This window comes from Fukomys damarensis, unplaced genomic scaffold (genome assembly GCF_012274545.1).
Source record: "Fukomys damarensis isolate Sample0158 unplaced genomic scaffold, DMR_v1.0_HiC HiC_scaffold_16, whole genome shotgun sequence".
NCBI classification, from domain to species: domain Eukaryota; kingdom Metazoa; phylum Chordata; class Mammalia; order Rodentia; family Bathyergidae; genus Fukomys; species Fukomys damarensis.
Genome location: NW_022900928.1, coordinates 83,904,226 through 83,924,180, shown reverse-complemented (window position 1 = coordinate 83,924,180; position 19,955 = coordinate 83,904,226). Strand labels below are relative to the sequence as shown.

At 50.7% G+C, this 19,955-nt stretch overlaps 1 protein-coding gene across 1 annotated transcript in view; it reads right to left on the bottom strand.

The window, feature by feature from the left end:
• The window catches only part of Ptprn2 (protein tyrosine phosphatase receptor type N2), a 523,272-nt gene that overhangs the window by 323,348 nt on the left and 179,969 nt on the right, over positions 1 to 19,955 (bottom strand). Inside the window, exons 7-10 of the mRNA XM_033763957.1 lie at positions 17,471 to 17,590; positions 16,302 to 16,342; positions 14,177 to 14,556; positions 8,038 to 8,124 (exon numbers count right to left, since the gene is read on the bottom strand). Of these exons, the coding sequence (XP_033619848.1) occupies positions 8,038 to 8,124; positions 14,177 to 14,556; positions 16,302 to 16,342; positions 17,471 to 17,590 (628 nt within the window). The remainder of the gene's footprint in view (positions 1 to 8,037; positions 8,125 to 14,176; positions 14,557 to 16,301; positions 16,343 to 17,470; positions 17,591 to 19,955) is intronic.

The following is a 19,955-nucleotide window of genomic DNA, read 5'->3' as shown; positions in this document are numbered from 1 at the left end:
GTTAGATCAAGAAGGAGGGAGACAAGGTTTTCAAACTGCTTATGATAGGAGCCCTTTAAAAGCCACCACTGCTCCATGTAAAAATGCCCAATGGGGAATAGCTCGACAGCAATTATCAAAACTGTTGGATACTTTCTAAACACCATGTTCAAAGTGATTTTAAGAAATGACATCATCTGAAGACCTCTGTGTCTGAAGGACTGGATGCCAGGCACATACCAGCTGTGGACAGATGGGGAACCCAGTGTAAAAGCTGGGACCACCTCCACAGGCACCATCCTCAGAATGTCCCTCAGACTCCTGTTAACCCACCTGAGAACAAGAGCTGGCGAAGGAGCCAGCTGGTATGCAGAGGCTGGAGAGGAAGTCCTGACTTCTAAAGCTCCTACAGTGCCCCCAGATGTCCGTGGAGTCCAGCTCCAGCTCCCACTGAAGTATAGAAACCCAGCTAAAACTGTTTCTACCCACCCCCTCCCTGCCCTCCACACTGGGGCATCCACAGCTGCCAGACTGCATCTCTTAGTTTGTGGGCTCCACTGCCATCTCTGCCTGAGAGACCTTAGTGTCCCCTCCAGTCCCTCTCTGGGAGTTCAGACTGCTCAGGCACAAGCCTCTGCCAGAGAGAATCTCACCACCACCAGGCTGTGACCATTCTCTGTCACTACAGGAGAGTCCTCATAGAAGTCTAACATCACTTGGGCTTGAGATCTAACCTGGACCCCTAATCTTTGGAGTGGCTGGTATCACCCACTGGGCACTTAAGATCAGATGCATCCAGAGGATCCCACGCCTGGAAATGCCAGTGCACCCACTGTCCTTCTCGGTCTGCAATCCAAATTCCAGCCAAGCTATGCCACCATGCAGCAGAGCAGAGTTGCCTCTGTGTCCAGCTCTCTTGCCTGTTGGACCAGGCATCCCCCCAGGCCCCTGTGCAGCACAGGGCCACAGCAGTTGTGCTGGTATCTCACCTAGCGGGGCAGGAGGCCAGCAGGCTCACATCCTCCCAGAGGCCAGCACCACTCCAGGAAGGAGGGCATCTATCCCAGTGTGGCCTCATCCTTCACAACACCCACTGCCCAATTGCTTTTGCTCCCTTCCCCCTGCTTTCCACATTTGGACCCACCACTGGTTCTGAACATGAGGTAGCTCTGGCACGATGCCCACATTTCCCTCCACTCAACCCTGGTACAACTACCATAGCTCAGAGCTCCAGAGATTCAACACCATGTCACAGGGCCAGCCTGGAGCTGAGAGCCCAGTGGGTTTCTATACCCTGGTAGTCCTGAGGACCAGAAACCTGAGTCTTCTCATCTTCCCCAGGCCTCTGTAGGAGGCAGCGGGCAGGGAGCACTGGCTCACTTCTCAGAATGCCTCTGAGCATCCCACGGGGCCAGGAGAGAAGCTGGAGCCTAGTTCTGCAGAAGCAGTGGTCACATTCTGGGCATTGATATTAAGGATACCAGGCATAAGTGATTGAAGCATCTTCAAAATGTGTCTCCTAAAGCCAGAGATGCTCTGGAGAGAAGGTGAGGTAGACAGTGGTTGCTGTGCCTTCTGCCTGGCCAGCACCCAGGAACACCCTCCTTCAGTGCCAGGCTGCAGGCACTTTCAGTAGCAATCATTACAGGTGGATAGCCACAAAGGATTCACTTTTAATCTGGGGCTGGGGAAAGTAACTCCTCCCAAGGGACATCATCAACCATCGTATTTCAGTCAGTGGCCACCAAATGGTGGTATGGACTGGACCACAGGAGCCTTCTAGAAATGCCACTCAGGAAGCTCACTGGGGAGTGCATGGCCTGGAATCTCACAGGAATCTTGGCATCTTCCTGATGACTTGTTGAGGAAAGAGAGGGACAGGCTGGGCTCCACCGTTTCCCTGGGGCTGTGACAGACAGTGCCTCATAGACAGTGGCTCTCCCAGTCTGCAGGGTTCAGGGTGTCAGGTGAGGTTAACCTTCAGGGGAGAAAGGACCAGCAGGGCAGAAAGGCCTGATGACCAAGAGACACTGTGGTGGGGCCCAGGAATGTGAGGTCCACCTGGGGACATTGCTAGCCTTGCTGTGAACTGCCTCATGGCACTGGCCTTCCTGCTGTGGAGTCTCCTCTCAGGCCTCACTGTCCAGGCTGATCCAAAGCAGATCACTGGTTTCATTCTTTTCAAGGGAGCAACTCATTTCTACCTGATTATGCAGAAACTTCCATGTCCACCATGTGGGATCCTGTGCCCTTAGAGGGATGAATACAAGCTTCAGCCTTAACACCACCAAGACTGCATGATGTTCAACCCTCAGCCTCAGCACTTTCTCAGCAACCAGCCGATACCTAACCTCGTCCTATGTGGGTTTCCACTCCAGGACATCCTATCTAATGCACTTTGTTGAGTGACTGACACCGAACTCACAGTCCCCAGCCTGCAGCCCCACTTGCAGGATGCTCCTGTTATATATGAGTACCCTGTGCAGGAGCCCAGGCTCCAGCATACAGAAGCACCGGCAGCACAAAGACATGAACAGTGTGGCACCAAACCAACCAAGGAAGCCACCCTTGCTCACAGTGAGAGCCGGAACAGGGAAGCTGTGTCCCAGGCTGACTGCAGCTGGGAGTGTGCATGTTGGCAGCCTATGGCTTCTGGTGCTCTGCGTATGTTCAGGAATGGCCATGAGATTATCACAACAATTGATATAAATTTCCAGATAAAAGCCATGAATGATGAGCATGGTTGACTTCCTGCATCTGTGATGGCAGTTCCCTGTACGTCACTGATTTTGCCATTTTCTCCACATTGCAAGTTAATATTGTGGAAAACAAGGGTGCTGGCATCTAAGAGCCTTGTGCGACTGCTCTTTGCTGGTGATTTTGGCTCACTATGTTCTTTAACCATACAAACAGGGGTAAGATGCCATCTTGGAGGACATCTGGGTGACTGAGTTGGGCACTGGCATATTCTAGGGGAGTGATGGCTTTCAGAGCTTTCAATGATATAAAAAGACTGCTGCAGCATGCATGCCTCAGGTCTGCCACCACTGTTCTAGAGTTTCACTCTAACCAGAATTCTTGCTGTACCCCAATAGTCCAGGCAGCTGGTGGCCTGGGAACTCTGACACCCACTCTCTGGATGGACAATGCTGCCTAGCACATGAAGCTCTGCACACTGCAACTCTTTTACTTGCCTGGCTGATATGAGGGGCAAGATCATCCTGCTCTTCCCTGGCCCTGTGACTCTGGGATGTAGCTCCTAGTCCCTGTGGGGCCAACTTTCAGAGGCTCCTGGGGAGGTCGAGTCAACATCTGGCATATCCTTTGGAGCAGTGTTCTTGGTGGGGAGCACATAGACATTTCTGAGTTGTGGTCCCTGAAGGGCCACTGAGTTACTGGCAGTCACATTCATTTGTGAGAAGTAACTGTTGTTGATATGAAAGTGAAGAAGGAACACACAAACCCAAGCTCATATCCTCCATGCCCTGGGAAAGAAAATGTCTCCACACAGCCCAGTGGTATGCAGAACTTGCAGCATACTTTTTCATGGCTCCTATGTGGAATAAATACAGCAGAATAAACAAAGTTCCCCATGACCACGAGGTTCATTTCCCTGCAGACTGGACACAACAGGAAGAGCTATGTCCTTGAGAATTTGCAGAATTCTTCATTTAAAACTACCTTTAGCCAATTTAAGCAAACCATACATGTCCAGGTAGATAAGAAATTGCTTCATTGCTGCAATCCCAGCTGTAATTATTTCCATGTTAAATACAGGTCTAGTTGCTATGAGCTCTTCATCATTCAGTGATTCTACTCAACACGTTACCACATTGATAATCATTCGCTCTCTTTTTCTATGGTCATGGGCTATGCTAACAAAGAACAAAAATAATTTCTAGGATTTTAACACTAATATATTTTCCAGAAACTTTGCCAGCTATCAGTTAAGGCAATGCGAAACAAACAAGCCAGCCCAAAGCTAATGAGAGTGTCGGGCCTACAAACTCTGCTTAATTGAGGGCTACTTAGAAACCAATCTCGCCCACTTTATCATTAAAATAATTTAAAATGCATATAGTGTCCTGCCATGGTAACATCAACACATGACCTATGAGTCTTCTCAAAGTCCACGCATACCAGGTTACCGCTAACTGTGACACTACAGTCTGACACCCTGGCCACCCAGAACTCAATCCACACTCCCTCGGCAGGTCCATGGGAGTGTAGGTTAGGCTAACAGACCTCAGAGACAGCTTCTTCTTGTTCAAAACCATTTATAAAACACAGAACCCCATAGAGCCCAGTCCAGTAAAGCTCCCTCTCAGTGTGGTTAGTCTAGGAGTCATTACTTCCATGTAATGATGGGTTATATACACACAGGACTACTGGTAGAAAGTCACCCTTTTTTTTTTTTTTTCAGAACTGGGAATTGAACCAGGGCCTTCACACTGAACTACACCCCACAGCCCTTTATTTAATCTTGAGATAGGGTCTTACTAAATTGCTAAGTTGTCAGGCTGGGCTCAAACTTGTGCTCCTTCTGCCTCAGACTCCCAGAGTACTAGGATTATAGAACTGTACCACCACAGCTGGCTCATGTCTATCTTTAAGGTCTACAATGAAGACAACACAAATTTTGATAGTTGTCCTTGTAAACACTACTTTGTAGTCAGTTTAAATAAGATAAGACTTGGGTACTAAAATTCTCTTGAATTTTTCAAATAAAAAGAAGACAGCAAGGATATATTTGGCAACAATGGATAATTTTAAGGTTAATTGTTTAATGTTGATACCTTACAACTAACATAAATGTAAATCCTGATCTTTTCTTCTCTCTCTCTCTCTTTTTTTCCAGTACCAGGGATCGAACTCAGGACCTTGCACTTGCAAGGCAGGTGCAGCACCACTGAGCTAGATCCCGGCCAATGCTGCTCTTTTCAATAAATGGACTTTCTTGAATGTTGTTTAGAGATAAGATGAACTTCTGATAGGCTATTTTCATTAAGAAAATGTGTGCTAGCTTACTCCTTTTTCGGCCTGGTAGACTGACATGTACTTTGTCTGTTTGATACCTGAATTTTGGGTGAAATTTATAACATATGTGAATGGGTGGAAGGATGGATGATGAATGATAGACAGGCAGATGGAGGGATATTAGGGGTGGTTGGGTGGATAGATGGATGATGCTGGATAGATGTCCAAGAACCACTTTGTGGGTGGGCTGGCCCAGTCCCTGCCCCCAAGAAGCCTATACCTTGCTGGAAAAAATAAAAGTCTCAGCTCTCATGGGTCAAACATCATCACCTGAAACCACAGTCTTCCGGGGAACCCCTAATTCATGGACCAGTTCTATGCAATGCTTTAGGCTGGGCCTAGGAAAGAGACAAGGTCCTAGAAAAAAAGAGTTGACTAGGATGCTTTAGTCCAAACCCACTCATGGCAGTAGAAGTTAGAGTAGTTTTTCCTAACAGCGATAAGAATGCTGTGCCATTGCACAAGCCACCACGTGCTGTGTGTCTCCATACCAGGTGTAGCTCGAAGCTCTGAGCAGAAGACCCCTCATGGGGATCTGCCAACCTACATCAGCCATCTGTGGGGCCCTTATGGAGATTGATGAGGGTTTAGAGAGGGTGACAGTGAAGTGTGCTCCTGTGAGGGGCTCCTGAGAGGGGCCCAGACCACACTAGGCCACATCCAGGCTCCCTACTATGCAGAAAGGAAACTGAGACTTAGAAAGGTAAGTGACTGATTCCCTCCAAGTTGTCTCAGACTGCAGAAGGGGCTCAACCACCATGTAACAGGCTAGCACTATTAACCCAAGTAAGGGCCTGGCTCTCAGTGAGCTTCAGCCACCTCTCTGGCAGAGAGCAACAGCTACCTCTCTGGAATTATTTACAAACACACAGAAGCTCTCCTGACATCCTGCCATGGTCCTTATTTCAAGGACAGTGTGTAGCTGTGTCTGGCATTAGATCACCCCCTTGTAGTTGTCTGCAGCACCCAATAGGGTGCTGAGGATGAAGCCTGCACTCTGCTCTGGGAAGAAGACTCCAGACATCAGGGCTGTCTTCCTTCCTTTTCGGTGCCCTCCCTTCCTGCTTCCTGTGAATCAGGGCAGTGAACTAATGGCAGCAGGATTGTAGGGGGCTGTGAATGTCCCTCATTTGGCCTAGTGACCAGAGGCAGGTCCTGGTAAACCACACTGTGTTCATGACTTGGCACTGACTGCATCAATGCACCTGTGCTTAGGTTCTTCTCAGCAAGGGTGCTGCACTTCTGGTTGTCTCTGTGGCCCCAGTGATAATAAAGCCCTGGTTAACTTGCTCTGTGAGAGAGGTGGGGCAGGGAGAAGGGTGCAGGGCTAGCGTATGCATCTCCCCAGCCCTGTGCATGCAGCAGCCCGAGGGTAAGTGCCAGGGTGGAGGATTCCCAGTGCTGCATCCTCGGAGCTGTCTTGAAGAATAAGAGCCCAGTAAATCACACAGAGGAGAAACACAACTGTTTCTGGCAAATGAGAGCCATGGAGATTGATCGTGGAATTAAGCTGTCCTCCTGCGACATGCTGGGTGACCCAGGAGCGGAGTTTGTTTAAGGAGAATCGAAGCCTGGCATCTCCCTGTGGCTCTGGGATCTGGGCAACATCTTTCCTTGGCATTGCTTACCATGGTACTGCCCACCTGACCACATACCATGGGAGGCAGCCTTGCATCCATCAGCCCACCTGGGACAGCTCGATTAGATTGTAAAATCATAACTGTGGTCGTTGTACGTCTGCTGGCATAATTACATCAGCATGCTAATGCCATTTTAATGGTCTCTAATGATGTAATAAGAAATAATGGAATTTATTTGACAGCTACATAACCATTAACAAAACATATTAAGCATAACTAGTACTTCCATAAAAATGCAGACAATGTCTGCCAGTGCCAGCACACATGTCCCCTCTTCCCTGCTACAGGAACAATGAGGACCTGGCCCTCCCTCCCAGGTCCTGGGGCGCAGAGGACCTGGACAGGGTGGGGGAGTACATGTCCTTTGCTGTGGGGCAGTGTTCAGAATTGTTGGAATGTGCAGGTGCAGCTAGTGTGTTCAGAGGTCAGTGCTGTCACCACATGCAAGCACACACATGCACACACACAATGGCTCAAGGCCTAGGGTGGCACAGATGCCATAGGGCCAGGCCTGGGGGCTTTAGAGGAGTGAATGAGGGCCAGGAGCAGGGCGAAGCTGAGCAGGACAGTGGCACAGGCTGTGGGGAGGACACTGGCCAGGAGCTGCAGTTGGCTAGACTCTCTAAGGCACAAGTGGGTGGCGTTCACTGCCCTTGCAGCAGGGGACACATCAGGCCTGAGACATTCAGGAAGGGTTTGGCTGGCTCAGCCCAGGGCCACTCCTCAAAGAGGCTAGGACACCTGTGCTGGAAGTCTGCACTCAATCAGGGGCACTGTACAGCCACAGAGGAAGACTGTGACTGATCCCATGCCAGGGTCAGCGTGAAGGATGGAGCACAGGCACTTGCCCGCTGCTCCACTTGTGAGTCCTGACCTCTCCTTGCTCCACTGTCTGTGTTTTGGGCACCCAACCCTCTCATGCTGCCAGCCTGGGCCAGTCATGCATGCACACGATTCCTTGAGTGCTGCTTGCTCCAGGAGTGGAGAGGGGCTGCCCGCCCCGACACACCCCTGTGAGGCAGACACTAGCATGCTGGGTCACGTCAGGGGCTCAAGGTCAGGGCTGCTCTTCCCCAGGGAAGCAAGATGTCAAGATAATGAGAGACATTGTGTACAGGTGCTGGTTGAGCATCCCTGGCAGGGGTACCAGGCCCTTCTTCCTTTGCAGTAGAGTGTGTGAGGCCAGTGTACCACAACCAGGTGGTCAGAATGCACATCCTCAAGCACAGCTTCTGCTGTATTTACATAGCTTTGCTGAGCCACTGCAATGTCCCTTCCTTTCCCCGCTACAGTTCTTCCCAGACACAGTTAACAAGGTCCCATGCCCAGCTCACCCCCACAGGCTGATCTCTTAGAGGACAGGCTCATACCCTGCACTTACTCAATGTCTTCAAAGATGCTGGGTGGCACCTGCAGGAGGCGGGCGACGTCTTCCATCAGCTGTTTCCCCTTCTCTGGGCTCAGGGGGCTGTGGAGAGAGGAGGGGCAGTGTCACCATGGACCGGGACCAGGTTCTCCTGGAGGCAGGCGAATCCCTGCATTTCCAGCAGTAAGCAGACAATACTGTGCAAATGGGATTGTTAGGTGGGTAATGAGCCCTGAGGTCACCATGACTCTTCTCAGCCTTCAATAAAAATACAATAAGGAGGGTGAGGGAGAAGAACTGAGAGAGAAGGAGAGGATCGGGAGCTGATACTGGGAATCAGATTGCTGTGTCACATGCCTGAAGGAAACAGCTACCTTGTGTGGATTCATTTCCAAGGTGAGTCACAATTCCAGGAGTTGGGTGTTTAAGCACCAAAGGTGCAAGTGTGAATGGTGGGATGAGGTGGACACTCCCACCAGCAGCACCTCATCAAAGGGGCACAGCTGTCCCAGGCAGACACTGTGACTATGGCAGCCCAGCAAGGCCAAGCCACAGGGACAGCCTCAAGCAGTAACCACATGTGTCTTGGAGCTCTGGTTATGAATCTTAAATTCCGGGGTTCTGCTCCACAGACCTTAGAGCCTGTGAAGTCCCATCAGAGCTGCACCACTGAAGTGCTAATTTAGGTTGTCCTGACAGCAAAGCCATCAGCCCTGTGAGCAGCATTTTCTTCCCTCACTCAGCAAACGCCAAGGAAGGAGTGCAGACACAGACAGGAGAGACTGGGCTCTGCCTTCATGGGACATGGGCTTGTTTGGGAAAGACAGGCCACAGACTTTCACAGTCCTATTGTTAGAGTTGAGCTGTCACCCAGAGACTCATCTGTTGACGTCTGAAGCCCAGAGAGCATGAACTTCTCTGCAAACAGGTCACATGGGCTTATATAGTCAAGGTGCTGTCACTAGCGAGGCCCTGTCAAAGGGGAGACCCAGGTAGGTATAGTGGGGGACACTGTGAGGAGACAGAGAGAAAACCACCCAAATGCCAAGGTCATCTACATCACCGGTAGTTGCAGATGGCCTGGGACAGGCTCCCTTAGGCCAGTCAACTCCTTGATCCTGGACTTCATGCCTCTAGGAAAGGATGCAAACTGATATTGGCTACCCAGCTTGGTGTCTTGTCAGGAGATCAGAAAAAGCTGAAATGCACATCAGCTGGTAACAGGGTCGGGGAGAGTGGGAGCATGGGTGAGTAGGACTTGTCCTAGGTGGTGAGGTAATGTTTTCCCAGGGAGGCCACATCTGACATTGGCACAACACCAGACCTTGGAATGGCAGGCATGGAGGGTGGCAGTCAGGAGGTCAGAGTGAGCCTGGCCAGGATGTGAATAGGTAAGATGGGGACCTGCAGGCTTCTCTAGAACAGAGGGGACCCCCTGGGACAGGGGCCCAACAGTCATACTCCACCAGGACACAGCTGTAGCCCAGCTGTGGCGCATGACTGTGACCAACATAAGGACCCAGGAAAAACTCACCATGGACTCAACCCCCTCCTTCACTCACAAATGCTAATCACAGGGATGAGAGGTGCACAGCCGTGAGACCACAGTGGTAGGAGCAGGCCCCATGGGGGAAATGCGCTGCATGGGCACATGTTTTGGCTGGGGCTGAGCTTACTCCGCCAGGACTTTGGCCTCTGGGTCTCATGCCTGTTCTCTTCAGGATCACACATAGCTGCACATCCGATGAGGATGCTCTAAGATAAGTGCCTCAGAATGGCTGCTGCCATTCTGATAAATAACTTCCTTCTTCACGTTAAGTTTCCATTTTCTACATCATTTGTCACCAGTTGTAAATAAAACTGACGCATGAGCAAGACTTGTCCGTATAAGGAATGGATCACAAATAATGACCCTTGAGTGGCTGCTCGTGCAGATGACACAATCCCGGACCCGCCTGCACCAGCCATCCACTATGTAACCAAGCCCCTTCCATCCAGCTCTCTCTCCTTTTCTTCTCCCTTCACCGAGGAGGCCACCGTGCCACAGCGGCTCTACAATAATATCTCTCATATGAACTCTGTCGGGGTGCGGAGTGATCTTTGTCAGGGGCCAGTTTCTTTCAGATGTTTCATGTGTGCACACACCTCCATGAACACCAAGACATTTACCAGGCATACAGACACCTGCATATGTACCCAACACTCCCCTGGTGCACACATACTCCAGGTGCACCAACACACTCCCCACATGTGCACGAACACCTCCACATGTATGAAAACACTCTCCAGGTGTGAACGTATCTCTTGCACACCAAGACACCTACCAGATATACACACAGACACCTCATACTCACCAAGACACTCCCCAGGTGCACACAGCCCTCAGAATCACAAATACCACCCAGCAGTTTTCCACCAGAGGGTGGTGGGGCCAAACAGAACATGGCATCATCATGGACCCAGCCCCACCAGTCCCAGGACTCTCCAGACCCCACAAAGGAAATAAATATCACCACAGCAAGATCAGTTAAGGTAGCCTCGAGGGTCACCGTGGCTTCTGCAGCCAGGATCATTTCATGCCCTACAGGCAGGACATCTCCGACTACCCCAGCCATGCAGTGGGATAGTCAGTCCCTTCCAGTCCCTGTGGCTGCTTGTTAAGGGTGCCAGCAGGGAAAGCAGGTGCATAAGGACCACAGTGGGGCACAGTGGGGTGCTCAAAGGAGCATGCACTCATCACCACTTCATTTCATTTCAAATGCATGCTGTTGCCTGTACTGCTGAATTTCTGTAGGAAGCAGTTAGAGTTAATCTCAAAAATCAGTGGGAGGACTCAGCACATACAGTTCTACCTATCTATGTGTGGCAGCTGTCACCCTGCCCCCTGATCATTGTGATGCCCCTGGACAGCAGGCGCTGAGTTCTTGTGGACCAGGATCTGAGCTGTAAGGCCTGGGGACCTTGGACAGTGAGCAACAAAGAGTCTCAGAACTAAAGAAGGCATCTCCTCTCTAATGCATTTCAGTTCTAAGGAGGAAAGGGCACTGGGATGTTTTCATGCTGCTGTTCAAGATTTTTGAACAAGGATGCTCCCAGGATCTACTAAATAAACAAAATAGTGAGAATCTAAAGGGTCAGTAATCATCCATTTATTAGGAATTTTACAGTGGGAGATGATACCCTCCTTTCCATGACACCAAGGCTGCAGTGTGGATGTCCACATGGCATCTGGACTAAGAACCCTGCTGTACGTGCAGTGAGAAGGAGCGTGTGGAGAGCAGGGAGTGTAACAGAGGGTCAGAAGTATCAAGAGCAGAGAGAACTGCTGGAAGGCTCCCTCAGGCTACTCATAACACCTGCATGGAAAGCACCATTGCTGACTCACTTACTTAGTTTTATTTATTTTAAAAGATGGCCTCTTGCTATGTTGTCCAGGCTAGCCCTGACTCCTGGGCTCAAGTCCTTGGCCTCTGTCTCCAGCAGCTGGGATTACAGGTGAGCACCACCATGCCTCATTTTAAAGAAAGGGAGACTGAGACTGGAGAAATTGTACTCCTAGACCAGGATTCTTTCACCAGGAAACCTCCAAGAAAGAACCCAACCAGGCAGGTCACCAGGAGGCTTACACTTAGGGCAGGTTTCATAAGGAGGGGTGACATGGACCTGCAGCCTCTCATGTGCCTCCTGTGGCACAAAGCTTTACCTACAATCACTCCATCATGCATCTCATCTCTACGGCTCCTCACACAGCAATGCCACCGTCTCTTACCTCCAGGGCAGCTGAGATCAAGCTGAGAACAGCACACTGCGAGCGGCACTCCTGCTGACCTGCTTCACATCTTCTGTGTTTAAGGGCTGTGTGTCTGTCATGCTACTTGCTCAATTGTGGACAGTTTACAATCTATATGAAATTTCACTGAGAGAACCACAGTGATGGGCTGTGAAAGAAAAAGTACTTGATTTGGATATAAACCCTGGAAGATAATATTGGAAAGCAGTGGAGGAAATGATGTTTCCTTGGGATTGCCCACTATTCCAGTTCCCCTCATCCATCATCCTAACCATGGCTAACCTGTGGGCTCCTTCAGTGAAGAGGGGCACGGAAGAGGGCATGGAGAAGGGGCAGCCATAGGCCTGGCATCTGCTTCCTCCACTTCTGTCTTGGAGCATCAGGGAGGAGCCTGTGACCACCTGCGCCCCAAGGCAATTCCTCTGAGACTGACAATGCCCCCCCACAGCTCCTGTGAGTGATGCTATGAACAACTACCAACTACAGCAGCTGAGGAACTGCCACGTGCCAACAACTGCTTCTCAACACCAAAATGAGAATGTAGTCCTCACTATAAATACATTAGTTTCTCCACATTTAAAAGAAATGTTGAGTTTAATAAAAATCTAAGCAGCTGTCTTTATAGTATGTGGCCTTGGAGACATTGATCCTGTGTTCCCGTGAGGCTGGTTTGTGACTGTCCACAAAGCCGGGTGAGCTGTTGTGGGGGTGACCCTGCAATGACTTCCTTCCCATCCTCAGATGTCTGTGAGGGGCTCTTCCCTGGTTGGCTCCAACCCCTGGGATCCCCTGAGGGCCCTGACAGTCACAGGGAACTCAGTACATTCTTCTGCTCCATCCTTAAGACCAGGAAGGCCCCTCAGAGAGAAGCACTCAGCACTGAGGACAGGGCTGGCCAGGAGTGTGGCTGTGTGCTGTGGATGGGGACAGGACAGGCTGGGGGACTGCACTGAGGATGGTTTCTGGGCTGGCCCAGGAGAAAGGGCCCAGGCAGTGATTCTTCCCTGAGGGCACCAGCAGGAGGGAAGCTCCAGTCCCCACACATGGACAGAGTCTCCTGGACTACACCCTACAACCAGGATGGACATAACTACTCAGTGTGGGCACTGCCATCTCTGCCCTCATGGCTGCTGCCCAGCACACAGGGCCTGCAGGTCCCTCATCTCACTCACACACATATGTGCACATATACATCAGATAGACAAACCACTCATATATACCACACATCCAGCACATACACATACCACACACATAAATACACATGCATGTGTGCATGTACAACATGTAGCCACACCACACATATATACCACACACATGTGCACACACAAAACAGACACACCACAATATACCACACACATATACATGTGTACACACACACCAGATAGACACACTCCACATACCACACATGGACATAGCACACACAACACACGTAGACACACTGCAAAACACCACACACACAAAACACCATAGACACCTCCTGAACACATACAGGCATGTATAAAGTCAACACACACAGACGTGCATCACCCCATGGCTACACCTTAGACCACATCCACTCCAGCATACAGTCAGCACACACCATCTACTAGGACTACACCTCCAAAAGCACCAGCTGCCCTGAGGGGTGGATCCATGGTGACTCACAGGGTTTACCATATCCAGACCCCTTTCCCATAAGTTTAGACTGAGATGAGGAGAAAAATCACTGTGCTTTGGTAGGGCACATTTTTCCTCTGAAAGGCCACTCTGTTCCCGTTATTTAGGCCATGCATGGGGTGTGAAACAAAACTTTTGGAGGGATTTTCCCTCTGGTACTGAGGAGTGAACCTAAAACCTTGATGCTGAGCTACATTTTCAGCCCTGTTTTAATTTTTTAATTTTGAAATAGGTCTTACTAGGTTGTTAAACTGTCCAGACTGGGCTTGAACTTGTGATCCTCCTGCCTCAGACTCCCAGAGTGCTAGGATGACGGGTGTGTTCTACCACATCCTACCCTTTATGCAGTTTCAAACAGCAAGGAACCAGCACAGAGCTTAACTCCCTGGGAATCCTACCAGGAGAGCCACCTGTGCCCAGCCTTTGCCTGGCCCCCAAAGGTGCCAGCCTAGCAGGTTTAGGTTAGAACCAGGGAACGAGAAAGGGCCTTGAGGGTCTGGCTTGGTTCACTGCACTCAGAACACCACTCTGGAGTTAGACACCCAGGTCAGAAGCACCAGGAAGCACTCAGGGCTCCTGGTTGCTGCCCACCTAGGATTGTGGACCCCACAACTCAGCAGGCATTTAAAATAAGATTGCTTCCCGCCTCTGTGAGGTGCCCTCCCTCCAGGGTTGGGGGACACCAAGAGATGAGATTCCTCTACTTACTTGCTGCCTGTCACAATGTAGCCTGGCTCCTCGCCCTTGGCAGGCCTGGCTTCCAACTGCAGGCCTCCACCTGGAGGGAACTGTGCTCCTTCCTGGGGGCTCTGCACCTCCTGCAGTGCCCCTGGATCCCAGCTCTGGAGCCCTCCAAGCCCAGTAGCTCTGGGCTCCTCATTCGGCTTCTCTGACAGGTCTTTGGAGTATGTCTGGCTCTTCACATTCTCCACCCCTACATCCTCTTCCTCTGAAGACAAGGAGGCTACAGGCTTCTCTGATTTCTTGATCTCTGTTGGGAAAGACTTCTCCAGGGATTGCTCTCCAGGCAGGAGTGGGGACCCGTGGTCCTGCAGGAGGTCTCCAAATTGGACACTCAGGTGACTGACCTGGCAGAAAGGAAACTCCCATGAAACAGCATATAGAGAGGACAGCAGGAGCTGAGATGGAGGGATATGTGCAATGAAGTCACCAATGTGGGTCACAATGGGACTTGAAAACCCTGGACGAAGGCAGAGCCTTTCTGTCTCTATCCAGAACAGTACCTAGGAGAGAGCCTGCAACCCACTGTGTTTAAGAACCATCTAATCACACTTCTACCCCTTCCTGAAGAATCTGACTCTGTAGTCAGCGCAGTGCTCTGCCTACACTGGGATGTTCTCCTGAGCTTGAAATTGTGTCACTAAGGTTACCTTAGCCATAAATAGGGAATCAGATTTGCTATAGGATTTACTTTACCAAACACATTTACTTAGGAAATTAGGAAGGGCCATGAAGGCAATCAGCCCTTTTTGACTAAAGACAACATGTGATTCCTTGCCTTTCCTATTTCTGCTTCTGAATATTTAAACAAAACGATAGTCCTCTGACAATGTCTGCTCATATTCAGGTCCTGGATCACACAGGTACATAGCATTGATATTTCTGACCAGAGACCAAGCAATGTCTTTGGGCTGTTGAAAGAAAGGAGAAATTAATTTCCCAGGACTGGGATTTCACCAAGGAGGACAGGAGGGGCCACTAAACAGGTACATGCTCAGACTCCAACACCCAATACCTGCTCTAACAGAGCCGCCTGAAGATCCCATGAACCGTGAAAATGAGTAGGGGATTCCTTGAGTGGAGGAGGCAGCTGTGCTGAGTCCTGGCCACCCTGTGACAGAGCCCAGCCAGCTGGTGACACTCTCTGCAACTGTGGTTTGCAGACCACTGGCCCGAGGCTCTCTATCTGTTCTTGAATTTGGAAACATTTTCCTGTTCTCTTCTTCCCAGACACTCTGAGAAAATTCAGCACCGCCATGGGGCTTAAAATGTTCTCAGGTCCTTGCCAACAGGCACTGAGCCACACACCACTAAGATAATCTGAGAGGTTTACCCATGATTATCTTTTTTCCACTCTAAAACCAGTGTTATGGAACCACATAATATCATTGTCATTGCATGTGAGCTGATTGTGGCATTCTTAAGGCTTGGTTAATGAGAAAAGTCTCTAAATAGGAAAAATGAACATACTAACAGTGGCAAGCAAAGCTGATGCATGGTGAGTGGCACTGTCTATACTGAGCCCTTCACAAACCACTGCCCTGACAGCATGTCTAGCAGGCCCACCTGATGCTGGATAGCCCTATGCTGTGGCTGGACTGCCCTTGGCCACAGGTGAAGACCAGCACTTGACCAGTGGCCAGCGCTGCTGAGGAGCTGCTGGATTCCATCTTAATTTGCTGACATTTGGGTCTACAAAGTCATATGTGGCTGCAGGCTGCTGTGCTGGCCATCACTATGGGCTTCTGTAGGACATGCCATACACCTGCCCCCAAGCACACAGGGAAGCATCATGACTGGGAAGTGTGTGCAGGGAAATTCTGGGAATATTGGCGTTTTTATTTGTATTAACCATATTTCCTATGTCTTTACAATGCATAAAAATTAGCTTATAAACTGAAAGTGACCATTATTATGTACTGATTATATACATTTTATGTACTCTTTCTACTTTTCTCAGTTTAGGGTTTATGAAGATCTTTTTCCTACTTTTCTTGGGGTGGACTTTGCCTTTCACAACTGATCTAAGCCTTGAACAAAAGGATTATGACATAGTTGAACATGAGCCCGGCACCCAAGGACTTTGTCTCACCTCAGCGGAGTCTGGGTTGGCATCCTCCCATGCTCTGCTCCCTGTAACAGACAGAAGCGTCACCATGACCTTGCACCATAAAGAACCACACTGAAGGTGGGTGTGACAGTCAGGGCTCAGTCTCACCCACAAAGTGAACTTTTCCATCTACAATCCCAAACAGCACCTTATAAACAGGAGAGGGGAGAGTTACAGCTGAGCAGGCAGGAAGCTGGTATGGAGCTCACCTTCTAGTGCTCAGGGCTGAGATCATCTTTGTGTTGGCTCCCATACAGACAGCCTGCCATCCCAGGCCCAGGTACCACCATGGAAATGCAAAGTGAAGCGTCCAACCCAGCAGCCTCAATTAAGACAGCTCCACCACCCGGACTCTGGTGACCACTCTGTTTCTCTCAATGAATGCCCTACCTGTGACACCCAGGGGTGTGTGACCCACTGTAACCCTCCAGCCCATATTTGGCCACCCTCTCGACAGTGGGGCTGCCAGGCACAGCACATTGCCATGTGGCATCCACAGCTTTCCGCTGTGTTCTCCACTGCCACCATGCAGGATACCCAGGATACCCATTCCCAGCAAGCCCCAACCCTTGCATATCTCATGTGCCGACCATGTGCAAGCACTGAACAGGTTTTACTCTGTGACCTGGAGGCCCAAGGAGCACTGCAGCAAGGCGGTGGTGGCCCCAGGTGCATGGAGTGGCAGTGGAGGGGTGAACTCAGGGAACCAGACAGCCAAACAGATTTTATTATTCAAATATCTTGCAGTATCCACTCATAGTAGGAGTAAAACAGAAACCATCTCCATCCCTCTGGCTCTCCTAATCCCAAGCCTCAGCATGGAGGAAAAGCTGTGTACAGAAAGCAGTCTGCCCTTCAACCTCTCTGCTCCGGCAGACTTAATCTGTTAGGAAAGCTTTTAGAGGCAAGAGTTCAAACAGGTAAAAATCACTTATACAAATCCCTTCTTCCCAGCAAAGACCATGCTGTGTCTAGGGAGCAGCATCTCTCCAAGGTGCCACGGTCTCATCCCCTGCCCCATGACACCTGAACTGCAGATACTGGAGGAGTGAGGTCACCTTGGAGCATGGCTTCCTGGCCTCCCACCAGCTCCTGTGGTTGTCCCTCAGCCCCTCACTCAGGGCCGGCCTAGACTTCTGCTGGATGCTCACCTTGCCTCTCAGCGGTGGCAGCGATCACATCTGCCATCCCTTCCAGACCGGCGGGAGCCCTGTCCTCTGCATCAGTCTGCTGCCTCCTCAGGTCCTTCAGGAGACTCGGGACAAGCACTCCTGGGGACACAGAAGGCACAAGGACACAGTGGCACGAGGACACGAGGGCAGCTGGACTACAGAGCATGACAGACCATCCGACCTCCCCTGGTAACTTCCATAGAAGCTGGAGGCAGTCAGTCAAGACATGGCACCGTGTTGGCTGTGAAACCTGGGTACTATGGCCAGGCTCAGGGAAAGCAGAAAGTGGGACAAGCTCGCTGACCTGGTCAATGACAGAGGGAGACCTCTGGGGAAACACCTCCAAGACTAGGCATGAACCAGCTGGGAGAAGCTGCTTCCCTCTCACCTGAAGAGCAGATCACAGGCCCTAGGGAAAGCTTTGCATCCAACACCTCACTGGGCCTGTGACACTGTGGATGTGAACAGCTGCCATTTCTCCACAGTGGGAAGAGCTTAGTGGGAGCCATGGGCAACGTGGCTGACCTGTTCTGAGCACACATGGCATCCCTGGCCCTGTGTGGTACCCAAGAGTCCGTAAGAGAGGGGAAGCTCGGGGGCATCCCCCAAGGCAACCACCCAGACCAGCCCTCCGTGGCAGCAGGGGGATGTAGTTCCTCTCACACAGCGGCACAGCTAAGGGACCATGGAAGTCATTATGCTCATCAAGGGGACCCTCTCTGCAGTGAGCTGGAAACTGGCCATGTGAGGCCAGTACCAATGGGACATCCTGAGCCTCCGCCAGTGTCTTGTCTATGTCCAAGCCTCCACCCTCCATCCTTGGCAAGGATGGAGGATGTGATTGAAGATCTTCCCTGACCATGTGGTAGGGTGAGGAGCCTGCTGGAGAGATGGATGACCAGTCATGAGGCACTAAACTCCTCACTCACAGTTGAGGTGCTGTAAGGAGGGTTCCAGGAGGAGAAGGCCACTGGGGCCTTGGGAGGGTGTATCTTCCAAACCAGCCTCTTCCCTTAGGCTCTGCTTTCCTGCCACCCCCAAGCAGACAACTTTGTTCCACATGCCCTTCCACATAACACTTCTGCCTTGGATCCAGCAAACCATGGACTCAAATCTCTGAAACCATGAGCCACATAAGCCTCTCTCCCTTCAAATTGTAGTTTGTGGTGTTTGCCCAGCAACAGGAAAACTGACTATACTGATGGCTCCAGCTGTCCACACTGCATTCAGGTAGGAGGGAAGGAAGAACACTTAATGTGAAGCAAAAAGAGGACAATCTTCAGAGCCCCTCTCCATCCAAGCTGTATTTGACTGAATGGTGGAAAGGTCATCACCACCCCTGGGCCCTTCTCTCTTCCACAATGCCTACCAGCCCCTTTCCAGGTGAGACAGGGATGTGTCTTCAAGCACATTTCAGTATGGCCCAGGATCCAGGCACCTCTCTGCTCTTCACCTGCTTTCTGCCTTTTCATGCACCTGACACTGCTAATGGATCGCTTTATAGTTGAAGAAGACACAACAGAAGGGTCTGCACATTAGCTGCTGCCTTGAGGGTTTCCCTTAGCAGTGGGGCTGGGCACATGTTACATGGAGGACAGTAGTGGCCCTGGGGTGGGCTAATGGGCATCACACAGAGGCAGGGGTATTCCAGGGCAGGTGGGTGGGCATAGGGGCTTTGGCGCAGGTGGGAGAAAGGAGCCCACAGTGTTTGTTCACGGTGACTTTGGTCTGGCTCTTGTGTGGAGCAGGAACTCAGTCCCATTCTGTTGGTTTCACCCATGTGATGTTTCAGGTGTCATAGTCCTCCTCACTTCAGACAGCTGGTACCCGGGTGGCACAAATGGGAGCAATTTCCAGACTGTGAGCCACCAGGAAGTGGCTAGGAGAGGTGAGCCCGACCCTGAGTCTGAGCAGGCTCTGCCTAGAGTGAGCAGTGAGGGGTCAGAGGTGGGCAGGGTGGCTGAAATGGAAGGTGCCCAGGAGCCTGTGAATAGGCTTCCATGGGAGCTGCAGGGATGCTGCAAGCAGCATAAGGCCAAGCTGAGCAGCCAGTGGTGGAGCTCCAGCTCCCATCTGCCACCGTACAAAGACCAGCAAGGCCCAGGGGCCATTGCTGAGGACCGAAAAGGCTACATCTTTGAGGAAGGCTACTACCTCACACAGTGCCCATAACTACCCATTGTAGCTGGGTGTGCCTGTAATATCAGCAGTCTAGTAGGCTGAGGCAGGAAGACTACAAATTTGAGCCCCATTTATGGGCCACTTAGTGAAATCCTGTCTCTAAATAAAAATTTTTTCTAATTTAAAAATGGGCTGGGGATGTAGCTCAGGGCAATGGTCCTAAGCTCAAGTCCCAATTCCTAAGAGTAAAACAGTACAAAAGAAAAACATGTAGCCTGAGAGGACCAAAGGGTATCCAGAAACTTGGCTGGAAACTGTATAGGAAGGAACCTCAGCCTAGGGA